The 14,046-nt window shown below is 37.5% G+C and overlaps 1 protein-coding gene across 1 annotated transcript in view; it reads left to right on the plus strand.

The window, feature by feature from the left end:
- The window catches only part of MYO16 (myosin XVI), a gene marked incomplete at its 5' end in the record, with an annotated part of 141,922 nt that overhangs the window by 13,891 nt on the left and 113,985 nt on the right, over nucleotides 1-14,046 (plus strand). Inside the window, 2 exons of the mRNA XM_009585881.1 lie at nucleotides 4,827-4,932; nucleotides 8,514-8,631. Coding sequence (XP_009584176.1) covers nucleotides 4,827-4,932; nucleotides 8,514-8,631 — 224 coding nt within the window. The remainder of the gene's footprint in view (nucleotides 1-4,826; nucleotides 4,933-8,513; nucleotides 8,632-14,046) is intronic.

Consider the following 14,046-nt stretch of genomic DNA (forward strand, 5'->3'; position numbering starts at 1 on the left):
ATTATTCTGGTCCCCCAAAAGGTTGCAAGCTTACTGTCTCTTCCCTGGCTATATCTTACTATCAGAGTGGGAATTTGGAGTAGTAATGCTTACAGTTTAGGGTAGTACAATGAGAGATTGGTTTCAGAAGTTCATTCAAAACAGCATGCATATCGATGCTGATCTAAATTTTCCTTTAAAACTGGGGGAAATCTTATATGAACAAATTCTGTCAGAAATTTTCCAGCATTTCTGATTATAATTCAAGTACTGCAGGAGCAGATTTTTTTGATTGTTTTTGTTAGGTATTCTTGCACTTCTGAATGTGGTATCTTTGGTCAGAATTGAAAATGAAACGCAGACAATAAAACCCTGTCACTTATATGATCTGAAATGGCAGGTACATTCCTCCTTACGTGTTTATATTTTGTCATATTTTTCCCCAAACAGGTGATTTATAGGGTTTATTTACACTGGAATTGACACTTGCCAAACAATAATGATCCAGTTATCTGAATTCATAAAGATATAGACAAACCTGGCTAGTATGCAGAAATTGAGGGCAAGCAAGATGTACTTCTCAGTATTTAAGGAATTAGGAATTAATTCTTAAAATTTTGCCTGGGGTTTGCTGTTTTCTGACTATTTTAGCTGGGCTTCCTTGGTTAACTACTTCTACGTGATGGTTCTGTCTCTCCACCTCTAAGTCCCCCTCCACCCAATAACTTTTGAACCTGTTGGCTGCTAACAGCCATGGAGGTCTCAGAGCCAGGGTGTTCACACAGGCTTTGTGCGTTTTGAGAGCCGTCATGAAGGCGGTTGTAACTCCAACCACAGCTATTCTGAAAGGGAACAGCCAGGCAGTTCGTGTGGACTGTCCAGCAAGCACATGCTTAGCACTGAGCTCGCCGGCGTGAGTGGTGCCAGTGGCCCAGCTAGTCTAGCACAAGGTAGCAGAAAAGCTGGATCATAATCCAAGTGCAGTGGATTCGCAGGGTGTAGCTTCTTTAGTTCCCCTAGTTGTAGAACATCTTGTGTTCTTTGCTTCACATGCCTTTGTATTTTCATACTTCAAATTGGACTTTTTCCTAACAATTTTGGTTTTGAATGTTTTACTTCAAAACAGAGTTTATTTTTTCTTATTATTCATATTATTTTAAGATACGGAGACTAGAGTTGTAATTGAGGTTGTATTAACAAACTATTAATAAAGAAATAGTAGGAACCAGGCCCTCCATCAGGTAGTTATATAGGAAAGTTAGAAAGCCAAAGGAGGAGTAAAATGAGAAAGCTTAGTGGAACTTGCCTAAAGGCCGTGGTGAGCATAGGCTTTCAAATTCTCTTACCATTTTCCTTTCCCTTGGAGTACACCGTCTCTACTGATTTCCTAATTTAACCTTTTTTATCTGTGAAATAAGCCGTCTTTGTTTTGCCTGTTTCATAATGCCTTCTAAGGAAGTTTTACTGTGGAAGAATGCTTTTCTGCTGCAGTGCTAATTTATCCTCCGCCTTGATAAGGTAGTTCAACCAAAAGTTATAAGAAACCAACATTCATATTGTAAATTACATTTTGAAAAATATAGTGGTGAAACAATTATTTAAAACAGAGAAGAGGAGTTGTTCTCTAAGAAGAATTAAACTGTTAAAGCAAAGATATTGTGGACAATGGGGACATTACAAAAAATTTTACTCCACCTCAAAGGAAATGGAACAAAGAAGATCTGTTCAAGGTGCCAAATTACTTTTTCATTGTTAAATTATTTATTGCCCCAAATGCTCCAAACAATTATATCAACAATTAAAACTTTACCTAACATGGCATTTCTTTCTCAGTGCTTCAATCTATATTTCACTAGGAGTATACACATAACCCTTTGAAATGCACAGAACAACTAAATGACATTGTCTCTCTCTTTCAGCAATCAAGTTCTAGTGAATTCTGACCCCTGAACTGTACTTTAGCAACCGCTTTAGCCAACAAGATCCTGTGACACTGCTGGACAAAATGTCAGTCAATGTAAAATTAACAGTTGAGCTGAGAGTGTCAAATCTTTGTAGCTGTGTCACTGCAATGTTTAGGAAACAGCAATCTTGGGAAGAAATATTCAAGAAGGGACAGAAACTGTCCACTTTGTGCACTCGTGCATGATCCTGTGTTATTTGGGCCACAGTTAGCGTGCAGTGAAAAACAAAATATAGTTTTATTTAAAAAATGAAACAAATTAATTGTTAAGTGGGGAAACTCATGGTGAATACTCCAGTTCCATTGTTTAATAAGGCATTTTTCTGTTTTTAATTGTAATTTACATGTCTGCTTTGTAATACTCGAAAACAATCCAAGGCACGTCAAATGTTATTTTAGCATCCCTTCTGCCCAACACCCCCTCAATTTCTCCAGTTGTGAGAAAGACTTTTTGAAAAATACCCCCACCTTGCTAATCCTGGAAAAGCCTTCTGTTGAAGCTATTTTTGGCAGATGAAGTTGGGCCTAAGCAAGCAAAATAATAAATACTACAACAATTTGTTAAATATCAAGTCTTGTTCAGCCCTCAGAAAGATACAAATATTTATCTGCTGGATATAAAGGGCAATACACCTTGGACAAGTTGTGAGTTGTTACAACCTATGAATTATTTCAGATCTGATTTTCAAACATATATGAACACTTCTGCTCAGGGGCGTCATCTGTAACTGTGGCTGTGCTAAACTTCAGATGTGTTTTAACTTCAGAGAAGCTCCTTAACAGCTGAAATAACCAAAGAGCCACTGTTGCTAATCTTGTTGGTAACCTGTGGTATAGCGATAGCAGGTTGCAGCTGTGATTTTGGATTAAGTATGTTGTGGAGGGACAAAATTATTTCATCATCATGACACGAAGGTGCCAGTGGAGTGGCCAATGTGAGTGGGCAGTAGGAGGCGGGAGGGAGGGCAAGATAGATGGCAAGATAGATTTATATCTGTCTGTAAGGTCACTGACTTTCTGGATAATACAGGCATAAGATCAGTAATTTGCAAGAGTATGTACTGTCTCTAGGGGAGGAGTATCACAGGACTAATGCCTTGTTTTTTCTGTTCCTGTTAGTGATAACAGGCAAAGGAACATGGAATTTGGACACTCCCATTATAAAGACAGAAGGCTAATGCTACTTCTTAGGAACTGAGGCAGCATGGTACAATTAGCATTTGGACAGGGAGGTCATCGTTTAGAGGGCAGAGATGCGTGTAGATTTTAGAGGGTGACATCAAGTACCATCTGACTTTTGAAACTCAGAAAGTCAGAAGCTAAAGATCTGAGCAAGGGATAGTGCTCTTACGAAGCACCTTGTCAATCCTGTAGAGATACTAGTTTCATATTAGCTGTGACAGTGACCTTCTTGACTTCACACTATTTCTTTCATTGTAAGACCTGGTTTAAATATGGCTTTGTGACCTGTTATTTGAGGTCTTTGCATAACATATATCCAGGTTGCAAATCTTTGCAGTCTTGGAGCACAAACCTCCTATTGATGCCAATAGGAGTTTGAAGTCCTGGGTCAGACTCCAGCTCGTTACAGAACATGGAGGACATAGAAAAAAAGCAGTTTGACACATCACATATAGTAATGAGACATCTGTCTTGTCACCTAAGACTACGGTTTACCAGGTAAACAAATAAGATATTCACCAGAGCTGCATGTATATCCCATAAGAGTTGAATGGGTGCAGAGATCCCATCCCTCTCTGACTATGAAGACCTTTTTGTCCTTCCCTCTTTTGTTTCTTCCTTTATTTAATTGATTTCTCCTTTGAAGTGAGATTTGAATAGATAAAGCAGTAGCCAGACAGATACTATATTTTGCTGCCCTCTCAGTTTCAGAAACTAAACTATACAGATAACAGACTGACCAACCAGCATGGCCATTGTACTTGTGAAAAATCTAACTGGCTGTTGTAGAAACAGACTTCTAAATTTGATCAAGCAGATAAATGAAGGAGGAGCATCAAATTACATTTTGTTTGGTTCAGTCGTCTATAAAGAAAACAACTTCTTACAATTCAAGTAAATTCTTACATGAATTTTTTAATCAGGCTTCACTAACTTTATCCTTTCCATCTCTTTTGTTTCTTTTCTTTCCTTCTCCATGCTTAAAGCGCACCATTGAGTTTGCTTCCTTCCTCCATCCCTCCACTTTTCTGTTGTTTCTTCCTACCTTTGTTGTTCATATTGCCTTTTACCTTGTTTTCTTTGCTCATTTTCCCCCTCAGAGATTCTCATTCTTTGGAATATTTATTCCACATCATGAACAAGAAATTTAAGTGAAACAGGATCACTGAAGTCAGAGTGTATTGCACTGCAGAAACTGGGCAGGTTGTAAAATCAATAATATTTTTCTTGTCCTTCCTGTTCCTTTCCTATTTCCTTTATCTTCTTCCTATTGTATTCTACACTTTCCTTTCCTTCCGACTCCCATCATTACCACAGTAGTATTTCCCCATCTGCAAAGAGAACCAGGCAGCATAAGCAGGCTCCTTTGCTGGACAGAAGATAAAGGAGGAGATAAAGTCTTTGCAATAAATACCTTCAAAATGGCTTGAAAGCTTTAGATTTGATTGGCTTGGCTTGTGGTACAAGACAATATAGCTTGACAGCTCTGACAGCCCTCATGAACATAGACAGTCAGCCAGTCTATCTCCTACGTTCTGTTCTTTATTATTTGCCATCCATAAACCTTCTGTTATTTGAAATGAAAGTTTGACTGAGATATCTTAAATCCATTCAAACAGAGCTAGCAGAGAATATAAATAACGTATCAGATGTGAAAATAACAATGATTCCGCCCCTCTCTTTCTTGCCTGTTATCTTGCAGTGGAGAAAGTGGTTCTGGGAAGACTGAAGCCTGCAAACAGATAGTGAAGCACCTCGCTTGCAGAGCCAGCTGCAGCAGAAATACCTTTGATACAAAGATAAAACATGTAAGTAGCATTCTGATCACTGAGTAGAACAAAGCAAAAATCTGGCCTCTTGGATAGACAAAGACATTTGAACTCTAAGGAAAAAGGCATCTGCTGTGCAGAAGTTCATAAAGGATTTTTTTTCACCGTTGAAGTCAAAGGAGGTTTCTTTCCCTGAATTGACCTGAGTGGGAAGAGGATTAAGCTCATACTGATGTGATGAGGGGAAACCAAAGAGTGGAGGCCAGTTTTGTTTCTATATGTTTTGGTGACTCTGGAAAGCAATGTTTCAGTGAATAGGAAACATTTGTGTGATAAGGTACTGTCTCCTAAATGTGTACTAATTGCCTTCAGTAAGTAAATAAACTTATCTCTATGGTTGTGGTGGTGCTTCTCTAGACAGTGTAAGAAGTGCTGAGGCATCTGAAGTAATAGCATGTAAGACAGAAACTGGGAAGTTGCAGGAAAACTGCAAGGACCGAACAAAGTTATATGGCCTGGTGTTTGTATACTAAATACATTTATGAAGTAGGCAAGAGTTCTGAATATTTGCTCAGTCATATTTAATTCCCACAGCAGAACCAAATTCTGCTCCACACGTAACATGAAATCATGAGAAACTGCTTCACATGTCAGATGAATTTGTCTCCTTTCTAGTACATTGTACATACAAAGTTTTCGTTTGACTGAACATTGCAATTCGTGTTTCATTATCACAGCTGTAACACTACTATAAAGGTTCATACTGACATTTTAAATTATGCTGAACCCTAGATTGCCAATTCAAATTCTTTCAAAAAATTGCCTTTCCGGATGAAACTTCTCATCTGAGATCCCAGCTCAGAGACAGATTTACATGAAATGTTTTAGCACAGTCTGCATTGTCATAACTCAGTTCTGAGTTCCATACTTTAAAAAAAATATGTTTAGACTCTTTTACCCACTGTGGTGAACTTCCTGTATAGCACTTACAGTCAACCCAAGATACGTTTTTTTTTAGCTTTCACTCACCGCATGCATGATATCCAATAGAACTCTAGAGTTGGTCATTGTGGGTTTTTTAAATAACATCACATGCATCATTCAAAACACACTGCTTTCTTCCTGAATTATGCATGATTCAGTCCAGAAAGATGATAAAATAGTGTCACAAGTACAGCTGACACTAAGAGACAACCTACAAATCAGGATTATTGGGATGTGGGAAAGGCTACAGATACACTGGTTCATATTTTGTACATTCCAGCTGATAAGGTAATAAAAGTCCTATGGATTTTGGGTGGATTTAAAAAAAACAGTGTTGCATTTGTGTTTTTTGAAGACATTAAAAAAGCCTGATGACACTGAAAACACTACAGCTGAATAAGCTGTAGCTTTACTTTACTTCGTGTAGTCATACAATTGCCATGTTAAAATGTTTTTCACAGTGTTATCTGATTCATTGATGATGTTCCTAAACTGACACATTTAATCTAGGTTTCACATGACAATGTTAAGAATACCCTTGCTATTATTTCACTTTTTTGATTTAAATTTTAAAGTCTAGTGTTGCAGTAATACCATTATATAGAGACAGTACGCTTTTACTGTATTTTAAGCCCAGGAGCCCTACAAGTGGTATCTATTTCTACTGTGTATTTTTTTATTTACTACCTACACAGGTTTACTTACAGTTTTGAACTGATCAGGCCATAGATATTATTCAAGTAGAACTGCAAAATTCAGGTCAGATCCTCCAAGTCCTTTTCTTTCCTAAAGTTCAGGTTAAGTAATGAGTAGAAGAACTAAGTAAATAAGTAAATTGTTGAATAGGCAACCAAAAACTGTGTGTTTTGGATACAAATATGGCAGCAGTGGGAATCAGGAGGTGTGGGAAACATCTTGTCTCTGCTGTAACTTGTCTCCTGACCACAGGAAAATTCCCAGGGACAACCATTACGATCCAGTGCAAATGAAATAAGATGTCCTCAGTTAAGAAGAGGAATCAGTGTGGGAGGGGGCTGACCAGGCCTAATTTTCTCCATCTAAAAATTAACTTTGTAGACTACTTTACTCTACATCTACATAGTAAACTGAACAACAATCCCTAACATGCAGTTGTTACCCTGCTCCCTGACACAGTTTAAATCCTCAACAGATCCTCTGGCCACAGTTCAGAGAACAGCATGTGCCAGGGACCATTCAAACAGTATGTCCACCCTATTCTGCAAAAGAAGAGGTAGATGTCTGAATGTGAACCTTACCATGCCACTTACCATGGAGGACAGAGAGTCCTGCTCCTGGTCCTGTTTAGTTTAATAGTATAGATGTAGCCATATGTGTCAATGAGCCTCAGTCAATGCGGGCAGAAGGGAATCATCACATATGAAGAAAAATGAGTTGCCATTTGTTTGTAGAAAGATCCTTTGTAACTAGCTTAGATGGGACACCTGACTTCAGACAGCAAAGGTAGATATAGCAGATCCTACCCATGGGGAATCAAGTAGAGATTCTGGTTTAGTTGCCTTTTAAGGTGCTTTAATGAGCACAATAGCCTGAATTCATTCCTGCACCATTAAAGTTAATAAAGATGCACAGGTTAAACCAAGTGCTGAATTAGCCTAATGAGCAAATACATCCCAAACAACGCTACTGGAGTGGAATCAAAACTAGGCGGACTAGTTTTCTGCTGCCACCTACTGCACAAATAGCTGGTTTAATTAATAATTCTGAAGGGTCTTATTTTTAGAGCTTCTGTCTTTGTGATTGGAGCCATATGTTATCGGTGCGACTCCACAACCCTCTTCCCTCCTACCTCTCCCCATCAGGTCATCCAGCTTCAGCAAACCATGGTTATATCAGAACAATAGTGTATTGAGACCACGTTGCAATCAATCTCTTAGGATGCAAAAGAGGAAAGTGCTGAAGGGAATACATTTAGTGTAAGAAAGAAACTAATTATACACAAAAAAGGTAAATACAGAGAAAACGTGGAATAAAGATGGCACATTTAATACTTTTTAATATTTTAAAAATTTTTAATCTTTTAAAAATAATTGCTGTGACCATGAAGATGTAACATGGAAATACATTAGCGAGAGATGCCATAAAAAAGTCAGAATCTATTTTTTTCCTCACTTTTTCACTAGTATAATGCTGAAGTAATTCTATTTGAAAACAGTAATTTATGCCATTTCTGGCATCATATAAAGCTTGTAAATTCCTTTGGCTGGTTTATTAGTATTGACTGACTGTAACTTTACAAGCATAGCTGCCTTCAAAGATTCTAATCTTTTTGCTAAGCATGCCAGCTCTGGACATTGGGCTCCAGTCACTTGTATCCAAACTACCTATAAGGACACAGCTCAAGTGTGAGCCGTTGTCTTCCCCTTCCATTTACAATTTCCACTATTCTGACAGCACTTTTTTTTTTTGTCTTTTGAGCTATCTTACTTTAATTTCTATTTAGAAAAAAACTTTCAAGGAATTTGTTAAATTCCAAGCTGAAAAATGGTCTATTTTTTTTTTTCCAGTTATTGATCACAAACCAACCTCACTGACGTTTATTGAAATATCTTCCTGTTTATTTCCTCTCTTATTACTTCTTTACCATTGTCTTGCAGGTAAACTGTATCTTGGAGGCCTTTGGACATGCTAAGACACCCTTGAATGATTTTTCCAGCTGTTTTATAAAATATTTTGAGCTACAGTTTTGTGAGAAGAAAAAAACATTAATTGCAGGTAAGTATCATTTAATCTGTTTATTTTGATATCACTCACAGACTAGTAGATCAGGGATCCCAGTGTGCTGTACACAGAGTTAGGCATCAATGGCCTTAAAGTATGGGAAAGAGGCAAGGGGGTTTTTCGGAGTGTCGGAGGAACATGTTTAATAGCATGTGAATTCATAGCTTGTCAAGAGTGGTGCGCAGTACTAAGAGGCAGAGCCCTGTTCTGTGCAACCACTAGGTGGCAGGGAAAGACAAGGGAAAAAATTACCACCACCGATTCCTCTTACATTTCCCAGGAAATCCCATTTCCCTTTATGCCCGAGATTAACAAACCGTGACAGCTGTGTGTCACTTTATTGTGAAATAAAAGTAACAAAGAGATTAATTTTTGCATTTGTATTTAATATTGTATTGGGTGTTTTAAGTATCTCCTAAATAAGTGATAAACTCATCTGTTCAGGGCAAAAAAAATGCAAGCATACTCTGTAATACTGAAATTGGAAGTAATTTGTTACAGCTCTGAGCTTCTTCTAAAGGAACTAGGAATCACACTGATATTTATTCTCATTAAAGGTAAGATAGTGTGGAATTTGTGCCTGCTTTCAGAGTAAGTGGGAGTCTGCTAATCCCCAGTAAGCGTTCATTGGTGAAAAAAAAAAGAATATTGGGCAAAACTTCAGTTTGATTCTGAAAACTCTGACCTTCGGAGGCAGTCAGGGAGAAGTTTCATTTCTGGTCTGCATAGGTCATCATAAAGTTACTCTGTGCTAAAGCGAGAGGTGGGTGCAAAGAAGTAACTGTACACCGTTAGTTTCCTACTTGCGCTAATCTTCCTGGATGGAAAAGCTGTGTGGCGAGACACATTTTGATCCAAGTAAATTAGATTCCATGGGATAAACATTTCCAAAACTACTCATTTTTTATCATTTTAAATGTGTTTATGCTTTCAGAAGAGTTTCCTAAAAATATTCTTTGGAAATATTTCGTAGTGGGAATTACAATTAATTTTCTTGAGAGAGTTCACTGTACCCTAGCAAATATGATAGTTTCTTCAGTGAAAATCTCACTGCATGGGAAATTGCTATCACTTATTTTCTGGCTTGTTTTACAATAAATATAGGATATTTGTAAAGAAAATGTAAAACTGAAAAGTGTGGGGTTTTTTTTTCATTTATGAGCTGTGGGAAGAATATAAAGAAAGTGACATAAACATTAGAATGGACTAAATAGCATCTGAATTGGGCTTGTAAAAGCAAAGTTCAATCCCTAAAACTAACATTTTATAAATCCTTTGTATTGTATATATTTAATTTGAGTATATTTAGTTATTACATTTACATTGCATGCACGCTTTTTCTCTTTTTGTTGCACACACAGAGCACAAACGCAAACAGATGAAAACGATGCTAATTTTGAAAAGTCAAGCATATGGAATTAGAAAATGCCAGAATTGAAGTTGTCTGAGATACTCTTGGGTTGCATACAAATTTAATGCTGTTGTTTTTCCACCCTTCCCCAGCTTCATTCAGTGCAGAGAATGGACTATATTTCTTCAGTGATCTGCTACTAACTAGTTTGTTTTCCTTTCATTAATTCATGTGTGGCTTGTGTAATTTTATTCTGCTCTAAAAAAAGAATGCTAGTTTTTCTGTGGATTTTCTATGTTGTTCATCAACATTTTTCACTGTATGAGCATTTCAGAAACATAAATGGCTTCATTTTCACAGTACTTCTGACCTAAGGTTGTGTCATTCAGTTCCTCAGATGAGGAATGGAAGCCTCAAGGCCTCAAGACCATGTGTTCCCACAATTTTGGGGTGCCTTGTTTGAGATTGCGGGGTCTTGAGTTTTCAAGCAGCTTTACCCAGACTTGCCAGTTTAATTCACAACCCTTGTCTGTGAATGATATAAATGTGGAATCAGCTAACCAGGCTCTTGTGTCAGTTTTCTGGTACGCTAATGCTGTGTTTTTATCACTTTCAAACCATAGACATTAAATGAGAAAATCTAGGGGTAGTCAAGTCCATTAACAAACATAAACAAATTACTTATCTGCCCTACTATTTCCCAAATATTTAGAAATTGAGTCAATTACTCTTACCAAATCTAAGGTAGCCAAAAGTTCTGTAATTTACAATCAAGAGTGAGAAGCCCCAGTACAGCAGTGAAAGTGGGGTTTATATTTTTGTATTATGCTGTTTATGCTGTTTGCATTGTAGATGTTGCCTTTTCTATGCCGCTGCTAAGCATCACTTCTGAGTGAAATTGTCCCAGGTTTACACCACCAGAAATGAGAAAAGAATCAGGCATGTTGTCTTTGGCTGGTTTAAATCCCACCCAGTGATTCTCCGTATCTATTTGCAAGATCATTTGCAGCAGTATTTACTGTCTTGCACTGTTTAAACATGAATGAAAAATGTAAATACGCAGAGCACCTGATTCTGCTGACACATGACTTTATAACTCATTGAGGCAAACTAGGCTAAATATGTCTGGTTTGTAAACAAAAATCAAGTGACACTAGACTGCTTCCATCAAAGAATTTAGGTTGTTTAAACTCCTTAGCAGACAGATCTTAAGGGTGGAGATCCAGAACAATTTACTAAAGAAGGGGCATGCAGAGTACATGTGTACATTTTTATTATAGAGGTCAAACTCAAGGTAGCATTCCTTGCATTTTGAGTGGACATTGATGAAGTTTGTGACAGCTTCTTTTATGCCTAGACCCTGGAAATGCTCTGACTTTTGTCACCTAAGGTTTATTCTTATAGCAGAAAGTCCAATATACCTAAATAACAGAAACATTGGCCATAATTTTCATCTACAGGCCTGATTCGGTCTTTCTCATAAACTGGATCTTTGCCACAAAATTTTGAAAACAAGGATGGAGCTCTTGAGTGTGGTTCTATTTAAAGCCAGTACAGATATCTGTAGAGTTTTTATATGTCTCCTCTGACTCTTGTTTCTGATGAGGTGTGCTGAGATGTTGGATTCAAATGGGTGTTCTTCTGTGACAAGTGGCTTTGAGGTCAGGTACCTTTCATTGCTTGAGTTCAATCAAATAAGTGGAGAAGGTACAACCCAAATTAAATCATTATTCTTTGTGACTGGATAAGGTAAGGCAGTGGGAACTAGTAAAAAGTCTTACACCAGAACAAATACAGAATAAATTACAGGCCAGTGGTATCATTAAGTTTCTAAAATAAATCCGTACCTAACAGTACTCAAAGACTGATCTTCTGCCAAAAAATCATGATCATTCATAGGCGGTGATTCACACCTGCTGCATAGTAGTAAAAGACTGAATATTTATTTATTTCCAGAAGTAAAATTACTGCATTTTATTTTTATTTGGGAAGGGAGAGAGTAAATGGTCTTTCAGGTACGTTGACATAATTCCTAAGATGAAAGGTAAGGCTTCTGTCAGTTTCCTCAAATCACTAAAAAAGAAGGTTAGGAAGAGAAAATCAAGCCTAACAAACTTATTCTCCAGATTTTCCTGCCTTGCTTTTCAGGCCTTGCTTTTCTCAGTCTCCACTTTTTGAAAAGCAAGGCCTAATCTTTTTTTTTTTTAAGTTGCACTGAAATGGAAGGATCTAATTTGATTTGTGAAAAGAAGCAGAATGCATATTCACCTGTGTGTGTTACAAACATTTTTTATCAATTAAAAAGTTTCAGACATGAATTTCCTTTTTTGGTGTAAGAAAGACTGCAGCCAGCTAAGCTCTCTGATGTGTTTTTGTACTGTGTTTCAGCTCTGAACTTTCCAATGTTATTTTGTCTTTAGCAATAGCTGTGTTTAGGACAGCATGGTTTTTGAGAAAGAGCAATGTAGTTTCAAAGAATGCATAGCTGGAAGAAAGATTTCACTGGCCACGCTTTCAATACAGAGTCCGCTTGCTGACTTTGTAGCTGCTCAGTAGATCAGTGATCTGTTAAAGGAAGTACAAATTTCCTTGTGTCTGTAATTAACATTGCACAAAAACGGCAGACTTTGCTCTGGAACTCTATTATTTTTCCCTTTTATTTCACACATAGATTAATGAACATATCATTTCACTTTGTAGAAAAGCATATTACCATGATAGTTTTCTTTGTGGGTTACTTTAGCTCCATTAAGATGGTGCTGTGTTTGATTCTTGCTGATCAGAAGCTCGACTAACAGCTCTTCCCATTGGTGGAGATGCTAACGGAGATGAACTGTATTTAGCCTTATTAAAGTGGGTGACTTGAAGTACCTGAAAAGGGCTGAATTAATTTGTTTCATCTAAATAAGTGGTGTTGCCTGACATTAAAGTCAAATATATTAATTAATCAACCAGATAAATGTCCTCCAGTAACGTTTTTCTTGCTTTTACTAATCAATGAATGTTAAAAACACCTGAGTGATAGTTATGAAAGCCTTAGTGAAGATCATTGCACACAAAAAAAGTGATTAAAGATTAGTAATGGCCTCTTTTCAAATTAATTGATGGTAGGGTTAGTTTTACTGAGAAATAAGTTACAAGCACAATAAAAGATGCAAATCATCCTTCAAGTTCATCTATTCTGTTTTACCCTGTAGGAATGGCAGCCAGATAATGATTGATTCTGATGAAAGTGTGTGTCTGGGCCAGTCCTGCCATGATAGGTTAAGATTGCATTGCTTCAATTTGTAGTGTGCTGCAAAGTTACTGGAGCCAGAAACGTATCCTGCTACCAGCTTAATGATTTCCCAAGCGTGCCCTTCTACTTCCAGCACAGTTCTTTTTTCCATAGTGTAGCAACAGCGGGCTAGATGGCTGATACACAATTTCTCATAATATAAGTTCCATAATAGCAGGAGTTCACTTCTACTTTTTGTAGGATGATTAAATGGGCCAGATCATGTCTCCTTGGTTCAGCAAGTTAGCCGTACAACCTTTCTCTGTCAATCCTGCTGTCTCTTCTGTAGCTAGAATCCCAGGGATGGTTTTTGTTGCCAGCACACATGTCAGGCCATGCCTATGCTGTTAAATAAAAGAAAGGGTGGAAGATGACCCTGGATAGTGTACCACTGACCTTCTGTACTGCTTAACTGGGATGTGTCTGGGATGGTTTGGCCCGTGCAGAGTAGCACTTTTGTGAGACGGTGCATAGTTATACTTAGTTCAGGGACAGCACTTAACTGCTGAGACCTTTCTCAAAACAATATGTTCAGGATTCACCAATTTTGTTTCCCTCCACTCTACACTGTCTTTCAACAATATTCTCACAGGCTGCATTCCCTCATACACACAACTTCAAGTAACTTCAAGTTTTCTGTGTTTAATTTAACAGTATAGACAGAAACTTAGAGCTCTCCAAAAGGTAGGAAAATACTTAGGTGAAATTTAAAATATAATTACCAGACAAATACGGATGGTATAGCAATAACCAAGCTAGCTCTGAATGAGCTCCTCTGGAT

The sequence above is a fragment of the Fulmarus glacialis genome, unplaced genomic scaffold (genome assembly GCF_000690835.1).
Source record: "Fulmarus glacialis isolate BGI_N327 unplaced genomic scaffold, ASM69083v1 scaffold5389, whole genome shotgun sequence".
NCBI classification, from domain to species: domain Eukaryota; kingdom Metazoa; phylum Chordata; class Aves; order Procellariiformes; family Procellariidae; genus Fulmarus; species Fulmarus glacialis.